Source organism: Oryctolagus cuniculus, chromosome 9 (genome assembly GCF_051225735.1).
Source record: "Oryctolagus cuniculus isolate XC-2025 breed Fujian yellow rabbit chromosome 9, ASM5122573v1, whole genome shotgun sequence".
NCBI classification, from domain to species: domain Eukaryota; kingdom Metazoa; phylum Chordata; class Mammalia; order Lagomorpha; family Leporidae; genus Oryctolagus; species Oryctolagus cuniculus.
The window spans coordinates 101011413-101025841 of NC_142875.1; the positions used below are offsets into that span (position 1 = coordinate 101011413).

Consider the following 14429-nt stretch of genomic DNA (forward strand, 5'->3'; position numbering starts at 1 on the left):
TTACATTTTTCTCCTAGTCTGAAACACTTGGCCTGTTCCTCTCCACCAATCATAATAATAGCCATATTTTAGTCTCCAACTCAAAAGTTACTTTCTTTGGTCTTAGTGTGATCACTTGGGTTTTGATTCACTCCATCTCTAATCTCCTATTATAATTACTTGTATGCTATTATTCCTAAGGCTCTTCTTCATTGGCTTTCATTGCTATATTATCTTTTAAAAGAGATTTATGTATCCTTTTGTAGCACTTGTTTATAAAACTCTTGGAATATTTTGCATCATTGATAGTCTTATAGGTCATTTTTAGAATAGGTTTATAGGCCAAGAAGACAAGAATATTGTCTAGGTGACAGAACAAACTGCAAAAACAACTTAAAAATATTTACCACATTCTGGCAGAGCCACGATGGCGGAATAGTGAGGGCGCGCACTGATAGTCCGGGAAGATAGTTTAATAAATGTGGAATTACTGTAGCCTCAGGAAAATGCTCAGGAAAAAATTGCAGAGGAAACTCTTCTGGATCTAGTGGATGTGACATGGAGGACCAACAGGGAGAGCAAGGTCGCCCGCCACGTGGAAGCCAAGCTGCGGGATCGAGCCACAGAAGCCAAGCCACAGAAGCCGAGCTGCAGGGTCTGCACGCTAGCGCTGGAAGGGGAGGTGAGACAAAAACCTCGGTAACCCGAGACATTGGTGGGGAAAGGCAGAAAGAGCCTACAGGGAACAAGGCCTGAAGCCCCACTGGGGAAAGTTCACCAGGCTGACTGGAAGAGAGAAAAAAAGGAATAAATTAGGGGAACTGGCACGGACATTATCCTCTCTCTCCACTCACCTTACAAAGCCGAGCAAGACAAAGAGTAGGCACCATTTTATGTATGTAAAGCAGCGCCCGCCATTAGCCAAGCAGAAAAACCTGACTCTGGTGGGGAGAAATAACAGGAGGTTAAGACCTAGTGAAAGTGTGGAGCTAACAACCTGAGACTGTGAAAATCTGAGGGGGTGGCGAGAGAACTCATCGAGTACACAAACTTGGTAACCTGGGCAACCTGGTGAGAGACTGCAGAGAAAATTGAGGCCACACTGAGGGCTGCATAAACTCTTTGTGTGGTCCCAGGGGTAGGCAGACAAATACCCACAGGGTCCAGATTTCATACATCAACTACCCTCAATTCCACTCAGCTGTGTGGAATTACTTCCCAACTGAGTCAAAAAAAAAAAAAAAAGAAGAGAGAGCGAGAGAAGAATCTGGGTGAGTCACCTTTGGCACACCCTTAACCCTGAAGAACCAAACAGAGCTCTCTGGACACACCCATCTCAGACTCTAAGAATCCATCAAAAGCAGACAGTCCACTTAATCTAGAGTCACAGTATAATGAGAACAAACACCACACTGAACAAACCAAAGAATATCTCCAGTATGCCAAACAACAAATGCAGAAACTGAGGCAACAATAACAAGGAAGACACTATGATGCCCCCAAATGAAATAGACACCACAATTCAAGATTATGAAGATGATGAGATAGAAGAAATGCAAGAAGCAGATCTCAAAAAATTGAGAAGAACATTAAGAAGTTCTCAAAAACAAATTCTTGAACTACAGAAATTCTTAATGGAAAAAATAGAAAATCTCTCTCACGAAAATGAAATATTAAGGAGGAATCAAAATGAAATGAAACAACTGTAGAACATGAAACTGTGATAGTGATGAGAAATCATAATGAAATGAATTCAATAGATCAAATGACAAACACATTAGAGAGCCTTAAAAACTGAATGGGTGAAGCAGAAGAGAGAATATCAGACTTAGAAGACAGAGCACAGGAAAATATACAGTCAGACCAAAGAAAAGAAGAGGAAATTAGAAATCTAAAAAACATTGTCGGGAATCTTCAGGATACTATTAAAAAAACCCAACATTCCAGTTCTAGGAGTTCCTGAAGGCATGCAGAGGGAGAAAGGATTAGAAGGCCTTTTTAGTAAGATACCAGCAGAAAATTTCCCAGGTTTGGAGAAGGACAGAGACATCCTAGTACAGGAAGCTCATAGAGTCCCTAATAAACATGACCAAAAGAGATCCTCACCACGACATGCTGTAATTAAACTCACCACAGTGAAACATAAAGAAAAGATCCTAATATGTGCAAGAGAGAAACGTCAGATTACTCTCAGAGGATCTCCAATCAGACTCACAGCTGACTTCTCATCAGAAACCCTACAAGCTAGGAGGGAATGGCGAGATATAGCCCAGGTACTAAGAGAGAAAAACTGCCAGCCCAGAATATTACATCCTTCAAAGCTCTCATTTGTGAATGAAGGTGAAATAAAGACCTTTCATAGCAAACAGAAATTGAAAGAATTTGTCACCACTCATCTACCCCTGCAAAAGATGCTTAAAGATGTGTTACACAGAAACACAGAAACATGGTCATCAATATGAAAGAAGGTGAAGGAAGGAAACCTCACACCAAAAGATCACAGGAAGTTCAAAACATATATTAGAAAATATCTTTGGCAAATGGCAGGGCAAAGATATTACTTATCAATAGTCACATTGAACATTAATGGCCTCAACTGTCCAGTTAAAAGACACCGATTGGCTGATTGGGTTAAGGAACAAAACCCATCTATTTGCTGCTTACAAGAAACACATCTTTCCAACAAAGATGCATACAGACTGAAAGTGAAAGGCTGGAAAAAGATATTCTATGCCAACAGAAATGAAAAATGAGCGGGCGTAGCCATCTTAATATCGGACAACATAAACTTTACCACAAAAACTGTTAGGAGAGACAAAGAGGGGCACTATATAATGAATAAGGGATCAATTCAACAGGAAGATATAATGATTATCAATGTATATGCACCTAATTACAGGGCAATGGTTTATTTAAAAGATTTGTTAAGGGACTTAAAGGGAGACTTAGACCCCAGTACAATAGTACTGGGGGACTTCAATACTCCACTCTCAGAAATAGACAGATCAACAGAACAGAAGATCAACAAGGAGACAGTAGATTTAAATGACACTATAGCCCAAATGGATCTAACAGATATCTACAGAACTTTTCATCCTACACAGAAAGCATTTACATTCTTCTCAGCAGTACATGGAACCTTCTCAAGGATTGATCACATACTAGGCCATAAAGCAAGTCTCAGCAAATTCAAAAGAATTAGAATCATACCATGCAGCTTCTCAGACCAAAAAGGAATGAAGTTGGAAATTAGCAACTCAGGAATCCCTAGAGCATATGCAAACACATGGAGATTGAATAATATGCTCCGGAATGAACAATGGGTCATAGAAGAAATTAAAAGAGAAATCAAAAATTTTCTGGAAGTAAATGAGGATAACAACACAACATATCAAAACTTATGGGATACAGCAAAAGCAGTGTTAAGAGGAAAGTTTATCTCCATAGGTGCCTAATCAAGAAATTAGAAAGGCACCAAATAGATGAGCTTTCAATGCATCTCGAGGATCTAGAAAATCTGCAGCAAACCAAACCCAAATCTAGTAGGAGAAGAGAAATAATTAAAATCAGAGAAGAAATCACAGGATTGAATCCAAAAAAAATTACAAAAAATCAGCCAAGTGAAGAGCTGGTTTTTTGAAAAAATAAACAAAATTGACACCCCATTGGCCCAACTAACTAAAAAAAAGAAAAGACCCAAATCAATAAAATCAGAGATGAAAAAGGAAACGTAACAACAGACACCACAGAAATAAAAAGAATCATCAGAAATTACTACGAGGACTTGTATGCCAGCAAACAGGGAAATCTATCAGAAATGGATAGATTCCTGGACACATGCAACCTACCTAAATTGAACCAGGAAAACATAGAAAACCTAAACAGACCCATAACTGAGACAGAAATTGAAACAGTAATAAAGGCCCTCCCAACAAAGAAAAGCCCAGGACCAGATGGATTGACTGCTGAATTCTACCAGACATGTAAAGAAGAACTAACTCCAATTCTTCTCAAACTATTCAGAACAATCAAAAAAGAGGGAATCCTCCCAAATTCTTCCTATGAAGCCAGCATCACCTTAATTCCTAAGCCGGAAAAAGATGCAGCATTGAAAGCAAATTACAGACCAATATCCCTGATGAACATAGATGCAAAAATCCTCAATAAAATTCTCGCCAATAGAACGCAACAACACATCAGAAAGATCATCCACCCAGACCAAGTGGGATTTATCCCTGGTATGCAGGGATGGTTCAATGTTTGCAAAACAATCAATGTGATTCACCACATTAACAGACTGCAAAAGAAAAACCATATGATTATCTCAATAGATGCCGAGAAAGCATTTGATAAAATACAACACCCATTCATGATGAAAACTCTAAGCAAACAGGGTATGGAAGGAACATTCCTCAATACAATCAAAGCAATTTATGAAAAACCCACGGCCAACATCCTATGGAATGGGGAAACGTTGGAAGCATTTCCACTGAGATCTGGTACCAGACATGGATACCCACTCTCACCACTGCTATTCAATATAGTTCTGGAAGTTTTAGCCAGAGCCATCAGGCAAGAAAAAGAAATTAAAGGGATACAAATTGGGAAGGAAGAAGTCAAACTATCCCTCTTTGCAGATGATATGATTCTTTATTTAGGGGATCCAAAGAACTCTACTAAGAGACTATTGGAACTCATAGAAGAGTTTGGCAAAGTAGCAGGATATAAAATCAATGCACAAAAATCAACAGCCTTTGTAGACACAGGCAATGCCATTGCTGAGGAAGAACTTCTAAGATCAATCCCATTCACAATAGCTACAAAAACAATCAAATACCTTGGAATCAACTTAACCAAGGACGTTAAAGATCTCTACGATGAAAATTACAAAACCTTAAAGAAAGAAATCGAAGAGGATACCAAAAAATGGAAAAAACTTCCATGCTCATGGATTGGAAGAATCAACATCATCAAAATGTCCATTCTCCCAAAAGCAATTTACAGATTCAATGCAATACCAATCAAGATACCGAAGACCTTCTTCTCAGATCTGGAAAAAAAGATGCTAAAATTCATATGGAAACACAGGAGATCTCGAATAGCTAAAGCAATCTTGTACAACAAAAACAAAGCCAGAGGCATCACAAACCAGATTTCAGGACATACTACAGGGCAGTTGTTATCAAAACAGCATGGTACTGGTACAGAAACAGATGGATAGACCAATGGAACAGAATAGAAACACCAGAAATCAATCCAGACATCTACAGCCAACTTATATTTGATTAAGGATCCAAAACCAATACCTGGAGTAAGGACAGTCTATTCAATAAATGGTGCTGGGAAAACTGGATTTCCACGTGCAGAAGCATGAAGCAAGACCCCTACCTTTCACCTTACACAAAAATCCACTCCACATGGATTAAATACTTAAATCTACAACCCAACACCATCAAATTATTAGAGAGCATTGGAAAAACCCTGCAAGATATAGGTACTGGCAAAGACTTCTTGGAAAATACCCCAGAAGCACAGGCAGTCAAAGCCAAAATTAACATTTGGGATTGCATCAAATTGAGAAGTTTCTGTACTGCAAAAGAATCAGTCAGGAAAGCAAAGAGTCAACCGACAGAATGAAAAAAAATATTTGCAAACTATGCAACAGATAAAGGGTTTATAACCAGAATCTACAAAAAAATCAAGAAACTCCACAACAACAAAACAAACAACCCACTTAGGAGATGGGCCAAGGACCTCAATAGACATTTTTCAAAAGACGAAATCCAAATGGCCAACAGACACATGAAAAAATGTTCAAGATATTTAGCAATCAGGGAAATGCAAATCAAAAGCACAATGAGGTTTCACCTCACCCCAGTTAGAATGGCTCACATTCAGAAATCTACCAACAACAGATGCTGGAGAGGATGTGGGGAAAAAGGGACACTAATCCACTGTTGGTGAGAACGCAAACTGGTTAAGCCACTATGAAATCAGTCTGGAGATTCCTCAGAAACCTGGATATAACCTTTTCATACAACCCAGCCATCCCACTCCTTGGAATTTACCCAAAGGAAATTAAATTGGCAAACAAAAAAACTGTCTGCACCTTAATGTTCATTGCAGCTCAATTCACAATAGCTAAGACCTGGAATCCACATAAATGCCCATTAACAGTAGACTGGATAATGAGATTATGTGAATGTACTCTATAGGATACTATACAGCAGTCAAAAACAATGAAATCCGGTCATTGGCAACAAGATGGAGGAATCTGGAAAACATCATGCTGAGTGAAATAAGCCAGTCCCAGAGGGACAAATATCATATGTTCTCCCTGATCAGCAAGAACTAACTGAGCACCAAAGGGGAAACCTGTTGAAGTGAAATGGACACTATGAGAAACAGTGACTTGATCAGCTCTTGTCCTGACTGTTGATGTACAATGTAATACTTTATCCATTTTAGTATTTTTTTTGTTCTAGTACTATTGGTTGAACTCTGTAATTAACACACCATTATTCTTAGGTGTTTAAATTGTAACTGAAAAGTGATCCCTGTTAGGAATTTGGAAAACATTATGCTGAGTGAAATAAGGCAGTCCCAAAGTGACAAATATCATACGTTCTCCCTGATCAGTGACAACTAACCGAGCACCAAAAAGGAAACCTTTTAAAGTGAAATGAACACCATGGGAAATGGTGACTTGATCAGCCCTTGCCCTGACTGTTAATGAACAACTTAATAAGTTATCCCTCTTAGTGTTTTTTTTTGTTTGTTTGTTCTACTTAATACTTTTGTTTGAATTCTGTAATCAATACACAGTTATTAAGATCTAAGATCACTGAAAAGTGATCCCTGTTAAATACAAGAGTGGGAATAAGAGGGGGAAGAGATGTGCAATTTGGGACATGCTCAAGCTGACTTGCCCCAAACGGTAGAGTTAGAAACATACCAGGGGATTCCAATTCAATCCCATCAAGGTGGCATGTACCAATGCCATCTCACTAGTCCAAGTGATCAATTTCTGTTCACAATTGATTATAATGATAGGACTAAGAGCCAAAGGGATCACATAAACAAGACTAGTGTCTGCAAATGCTAACTGTTAGAATAAAAAAGGGAGAGAACGATCCAACATGGGAAGCGAGATACACAGCAGACTCATAGAATGGCAGATGTCCTAAACAGCACTCTGGCCTCAGAATTAGCCCTTAAGGCATGTAGATCTGACTGAAAAGCCCATAAGAGTATTTCAAGCATGGAAAGCCAAGCACTCTGGCAAAAAAAAAAAAATGACCTAAATGAAAAATCTCCACGAATGAGATCCCAGTAGAAAGAACAGGTCATCAAAGAAGGAGGTACCCTTCTTTGAAGGGAGGAGAGAACTTTCACTCTGACTACGACCTTGTCTAAATATGATTAGAGTCAGTGAACTCAAAAGGCTTCCATAGCTATGCAACTCATGACAAGAGCCTAGGGTGATTACTGATGCCATAAACAAGAGTGTCAATTTGTTAAGTCAACAACAGGAGTCACTGTGCACTTACTGCTCATGTAGGATCTCTGTCGTAAATGTGTTGTACATTGTGATTTAATGCTATAACTAGTACTCAAACAGTATTTTTCACTTTGTGTTTCTATGTGGGAGCAAACTGTCAAAATCTTTACTTAATATATATTAAACTGATCTTCTGTATATAAAGAGAATTGAAAATGAATCTTGATGTGAATGGAAGGGGAGAGGGAGCGGGAAAGGGGATGGTTGCAGGTGGGAGGGAAGTTATGGGAGGGGGAAGCCATTGTAATTCATAAGTTGTACTTTGGAAATTTATATTCATTAAATAAAAGTTTAAAAAATATTTACCACATTCTAATTCCTTTATTATGAATTGGTAATTTATTTAGGATTCTTTGTACTATCTTACTCACCTGTCTCATAGTAATCATAGACTTTCACAAGTGCAGGTTTCAGGTTTCTTACAGGGATGTCTTGCAGAACAGTGAAAGAAAAGTTCAACATCTGATTGGTAACCTAAGAAAGGAAAGAGTAACACTCTAGAACCTGGGAGGCCTCATTTTTTTTCTTTTACATGACTCTGTTTCATCCTCTGAGAAATAACTCTAAGTTGGCAGATGATGTTCACTTTCAACCTCACTGTGCCTCTAACTGCTCACACATGTGGTTGGAAACCAAGAGTCAAGAGTATAAAACTGAGCAACTAGAGCAGAGGGTCTAAGAGCAGTTGAGAAATTTATGCCTTTTAAATAATTAAAGTATCTTGGCTTTCCATGCCTGAAATACTCTCATGGGCTTTTCAGCCAGATCCGAATGCCTTTAGGCCTGATTCTGAGGCCAGAGTGCTATTTAGGACATCTGCCATTCTATGAGTCTGCTGAGTATCTCACTTCCCATGTTGGATCACTCTCCCCTTTATTTATTCTATCGGTTAGTGTTAGCAGGTACTAGACTTGTCCATGTGCTCCCTTTGACTCCCAGTCCCTCCACCATGACCAACTGTGAACTGAAACTGATCACCTGGAACAGTGAGATGGCATTGGTACATGCCACCTCGATGGGATTGAATTGGAATCCCCTGGTATGCTTCCAACTCCACCACTTGGGGCAAGTCAGCCTGAGCATGTCCCAAATTATACATCTCTTCCCTCTCCCATTCCCACCACCATGTTCAACAGGGATCACATTTCAGTTAATTTTCAACACTTAAGAATTACTGTGCATCAATTACAGATCTAAACCAGTCATATTAAGTAGAACAGATAAAAAAACTACTAAGAGGGATAATGTATTAAGTTGTTCATTAACAGTCAGGGCTATGCTGATCAAGCCACTGTTTCCCATAGTGTCCACCTCACTCCAACAGGTTTCCCTCTTGGTGTTCAGTCAGTCGTCACCGATCAGGGAGAACATATGGTATTTGTCCCTTTGGGACTGGCTTATTTCACTCAGCATGATGTGTTCCAGATTCCTCCATTTTGTTGCAAATGACTGGATTTCGTTGTTTCTTACTGCGGTATAGTATTCTAAAGAGTACATATCCCATAATTTCTTTATCCAGTTTATCGTTGATGGGCATTTAGGTTGGTTCCAGGTCTTAGCTATTGTGAATTGAGCTGCAATAAACATTAGGGTGCAGACCGCTTTTTTGTTTGCCAATTTAAATTCCTTTGGGTAAATTCCAAGGAGTGGGATGGCTGGGTCGAACGGTAGGGTTATCTTCAGGTTTCTGAGGAATCTCCAGACTGACTTCCATAGTGGCTTCACCAGTTTGCTTTCCCACCAACAGTGGGTTAGTGTCCCTTTATCCCCACATCCTCGCCAGCATCTGTTGTTGGTAGATTTCTGCATGTGAGCCATTCTAACCGGGGTGAGGTGAAACCTCATTGTGCTTTTGATTTGCATTTCCCTGATTGCTAATGACCTTGAACATTTTTTCATGTGCCTGTTGGCCATTTGGATTTCCTCTTTTGAAAAATGTCTATTGAGGTCCTTGGCCCATCTCTTAAGTGGGTTGTTGGTTTTGTTTTTGTGGAGTTTCTTGATCTCTTTGTAGATTCTGGTTATTAACCCTTTATCTGTTGCATAGTTTGCAAATATTTTTTCCCATTCTGTCAGTTGTCTCTTCACTCTCCTGACTGTTTCTTTTGCAGTACAGAAACTTCTCAATTTGATGCAATCCCAATAGTTGATTTTGGCTTTGACTGCCTGTGCCTCCCGGGTCTTTTCCAGAAATTCTTTGCCTGTGCCAATATCTTGAAGGGTTTCTCCAATGTTCTCTAGTAACTTGATGGTGTCAGGTCGTAGATTTAGGTATTTCAGGAATGGAAAGCCAAGACACTCTGGCAAAAGATCTCTGTGAGTGAGATCCCAGTGGAAAGAACAGGTCATCAAAGAAGGAGGTACCTTTCTCTGAAGGGAGGAGAGAACCTCCACTTTGACTATGACCTTGTCTAAACAAGATAAGAGTCGGAGAACTCAGAGGGCTTCCATAGCCTTGGAAACTCATGACTGGAGCATAGGGAGATTACTGATGCCATAGACAGGAGTGTCAATTGGTAAAGTCAACAACAGGAGTCACTGTGCACTTACTCCTCATGTAGGATCTCTATCCTTAATGTGCTGTACATTGAGATTTAATGCTATAACGAGTACTCAAACAATATATTTCACTTTGTGTTTCTATGGGGGTGCAAACTGTTGAAATCCTTACTTAATGCATACTAAACTGATCCTCTGTAAAAAAAAAAAAAAAAAAGAAAAAGAAATTATCAATTCCGAACTTGACTCTCACTGGGATTAAACATGACAATAGGTCTGATCTGATTTCATCATCATTTAAAAAAAATCATCTATTATTTTTCACTTTATGTTTCTGTGTGGGAGCAAACTGTTAAAATCCATACTTGATGTATACTAAGCTGATCTGTATATTAAGATAATCGAAAATGAATCTTGATGTGAATGGAAGGGGAGAGGGAGTGGGAAAGGGGAGGGTTGTGGGTGGGAGGGACGGTATGGGGGGGAAGCCATTGTAATCCATAAGTCGTACTTTGGAAATTTATATGCATTAAATAAAAGTTTAAAAAAAAAGAAATTAAAAAAAAATTAAAAAAATTAAAAAAAAATAATTAAAGTAATACATATACCCCCATAATGTCCAAAGAATGACTCGGCCCATAATAAGAGATTATTTTTAATGTCAGATTGACTCTAAACATATTAATATGTACAAATTATTCAGGAAGCAGACATTCCTTGGGGTGGGGTTCTTGTTTTGCTCATGAATTCAATGCATTATATTATAATAAAACTTTGATTAACATACAGAGAGTGATAGCATACTTGCCATATCTATGTATATTGTCTATAGATAATCTATCTTCTAATTTTTCACATACATATATGTTTAGATCAGGTTGATATAATCACCAACCAACCCTGGGAATGCTTTTTGTCCTTAAACATCACCTCTCGATGTGGCTGCTAGATGATCAGGCTTGTTGAAAAGGGTGTAAGCAGAAATACTCATATTCTCATTTTATTATAAACAGTGCATACCCACTAGCTTCCCTTCCTTCTCAGGGAAGCATGCACTGAGGAGAGAGAATTGAAAATATCATCTAGTGAGAACAGAGGGGATGTATGCACTTTCTCACAGTCATTCTTATGACTGATCTTCACATGCCATATGCCTCTCACCTAGAAAGATCAGTAACCTGAGTGTTTTTAGGGAGTCGGTGGGGCTCTCACCTGTTCCAAATAAATCAAGACATTGTTGTTGCTCACTTCTGTCCTGCTCACATGGTTAGATCTTTTAAGCTGAGGAAAAGTAGAGAAATCACCAATGTTACTGATAAATGAAGCCTCTGAGGTTTAAAGAGACGAATGTCCTATCAGACTGAATTCAATAGAAAAATGAATCCAAGATTAAACTTCCCTAAAAGAGTTTGTCTGGTAAAATGAAAATATAGTAAAGAAAATTGTTAGTAACACTACATTAGATACAAAAGTGTGACTAAGTCATAGATATTTTTGACTTTTGCTTGAAGATAAAAGAGAAGAATCCTCAAGTTGGATAGTTACTCCTCTGAGATTAGATATGAAGATATATTTCTTTACTCTAACTGACATTGATTTCAGTTTTCTCTAAATTTTCACAGAATAAAGACTATAACAGCAATTTTGATATTTGATGCTATCTAACCTTGAGATGTTATTTAACAGTTTCAAATTTCCATTTGCTCTATCCTTAAGTAGAATACAGGATTAATTGATTTACACACAATTGTTATATTTCTTTTATTGACACCTAGCACAATGTTAAATGTATACTTGGTATCGTGTAAGTTCAATGTTCTTAGATTAGGACCAGTGTTCCTTTGATACAGGTTGACATCAATAAAATTGATGGAACAAAGACAGTAAGCCTCAGCTGGTTTGCTCACTGCCCAAAAGATCCACAAACATTGGAATTAATTCCTTCCCCTTGAGTTTCAATTGGGTCTCATACCCTATTGCCTTCATACCCTGCCCAGCATTCTTTTCCAGGTTCCCAAGGCCCTACTCCATTCCAGGAATCTACCTTTGCCTGCTACCTCCTACTCCCACCCCCATCCTTAGCCCTTCTAAAATATAAAAAGGCCCAGCCAGCCCCTGGGGGTCAGGGCCTTCTGCCACATGTTCCAACCTGTGCACACTGGCAGTTGGTCACCCACCTCTGCAAATTTATTTTCTCTGAGTAAATTTGGCCTGGCTGTAAATTTGTACACTGCCTCCTCTCTATTCTGTGCCTCTTTTCCTAACAAGAATGCTATGGCTATGGTCTTAAACTAAGGACATGGGAAGCCCAGTATGTGTGTAGTGTCTACTTACCATTTTCACTGTTGGTGGTTTCAATGGGATGAAACCAGATATCATTTTTATATCAACAATCACCATGTTGGAGACTTGACGGCTTCCTATGTAACTATAGATACAAAAAGGAAAGAGATACACTTCACTCTATTTTGAATCCTGTCTTCTTTTAAGTTCCAGAATTAGTTCTAAAATTTTATCATAAGTTTTCTAATAATCTTTAGGACCTTCCATCCCTGGAAATAGGTAGCCTTTACTGCCAATATGAGTGATTCTCAAAGCATTCCTAACAGACACCTACAGGATTTCATTAAAACGTAAAAAGCAAAACAAAAGAGCCAAAAACAAAAATAGATGCCCAAGCACAGATCTCGAAATAATTAATTGAACCTCCGAGAGAGTCTGCATTTTTAAACAAACTGTACAGAGTATGCTAACCAGAGTTTGGAATCTCTAGTATATGCCTTTTCTTTGGAACTTATGTTATTAATATTTTTTTTATTTTATGATACATTTTATTAAGTTACATATTTTAGTCATGATTTCAGAGCTTTTGGAAACAACAAAAATATTTTAAAGTTATAGATAATAAAGTAAATCTTATTTTTAATTTTACTTAGTAGTGATAAGGACACCAAATTTGATTGGTTGTTATGATACTATGGCATAGGAGATGAAATAGTGCATTGAAGTAATTATAATGATAGAATATTTGGTAATTACTTCAGGGGGCATTTTAATGCCATATGAATGAATATGTGGTGTTACAAATAATGCATATCTGTTATTAAAATAACAACTAGGAAATAAATGTTTGAGTCTTGACTCTGCCATTTACTAGTTCTGTGACCCTGAACAAGTTAATTTAACCTCTCAGTGCTTACATTAATACAGGTAAAATGCTTAGACTTTTGCCTGGCATATGATGGTCACTCAATACATATAAAACTCGAGATGAGAATGAAAACCTGTTGTATTTACCCACATTTTTGCTTTCATTTGTTGTTTCTTCTTTCCTGAAGTTCCAAGATTTCTTCTTTAATCATTTCCTTTTTGTTTGAAGAACTTCCTTTAGCCATGCTTTTGGAATATTCTACCAGTAACAAATTCTCTGAGTTTTCCTTCATTTTTCCATGTCTTCATTTCTTCCTTATTCCTGGAGGATATTTTCATTAGTTCTAGTTTGACAGTTTTTCTTTCAGCACTTAAAAAATATAGGCCTACTTCTTGCCTCTATAGTTTCTGATGAGACTCCTCTGCCATTCAAAGAGTTTTGCCTCTATTGCTTGGATGTCAGGTTTTTTTTTTGTTTGTTTGTTTGTTTGTTTTATTTATTTATTTATTTAATGAATATAAGTTTCCAAAGTACGAATAATGGATTACAATGGCTTCCCCCCCATACCGTCCCTCCCACCCACAACCCTCCCCTTTCCCACTCCCTCTCCCCTTCCATTCACATCAAGATTCATTTTCGATTATCTTAATATACAGAAGATCAGCTTAGTATACATTAAGTAAGGATTTCAACAGTTTGCTCCCACACAGAAACATAAAGTGAAAAATAATAGATGATTTTTTTTTAATGATGATGAAATCAGATCAGACCTATTGTCATGTTTAATCCCAGTGAGAGTCAAGTTGGGAGTTGATAGTTTCTTTTCTTTTCTTTTTTTTTTTTTTTTTTACAGAGGATCAGTTTAGTATGCATTAAGTAAAGATTTCAACAGTTTGCACCCCCATAGAAACACAAAGTGAAATATACTGTTTGAGTACTCGTTATAGCATTAAATCTCAATGCACAGCACATTAAGGACAGAGATCCTACATGAGGAGTAAGTGCACAGTGACTCCTGTTGTTGACTTTACCAATTGACACTCCTGTCTATGGCATCAGTAATCTCCCTATGCTCCAGTCATGAGTTTCCAAGGCTATGGAAGCCCTCTGAGTTCTCCGATTCTTATCTTGTTTAGACAAGGTCATAGTCAAAGTGGAGGTTCTCTCCTCCCTTCAGAGAAAGGTACCTCCTTCTTTGAAGACCTGTTCTTTCCACTGAGATCTCACTCACAGAGATCT

The 14429-nt window shown here is 38.0% G+C and overlaps 2 protein-coding genes across 2 annotated transcripts in view; one reads left to right on the forward strand and one right to left on the reverse strand.

Moving 5' to 3' along the window:
• Positions 1-14429, forward strand: part of LOC149124684 (uncharacterized) — a 173619-nt gene that overhangs the window by 92901 nt on the left and 66289 nt on the right. The window lies entirely within an intron of this gene.
• The window catches only part of LOC100353095 (alpha-2-macroglobulin), a 66753-nt gene that overhangs the window by 1090 nt on the left and 51234 nt on the right, over positions 1-14429 (reverse strand). The window contains exons 32-34 of the mRNA XM_089303318.1: positions 12374-12467; positions 11252-11320; positions 7912-8014 (exon numbers count right to left, since the gene is read on the reverse strand). Coding sequence (XP_089159444.1) covers positions 7912-8014; positions 11252-11320; positions 12374-12467 — 266 coding nt within the window. The remainder of the gene's footprint in view (positions 1-7911; positions 8015-11251; positions 11321-12373; positions 12468-14429) is intronic.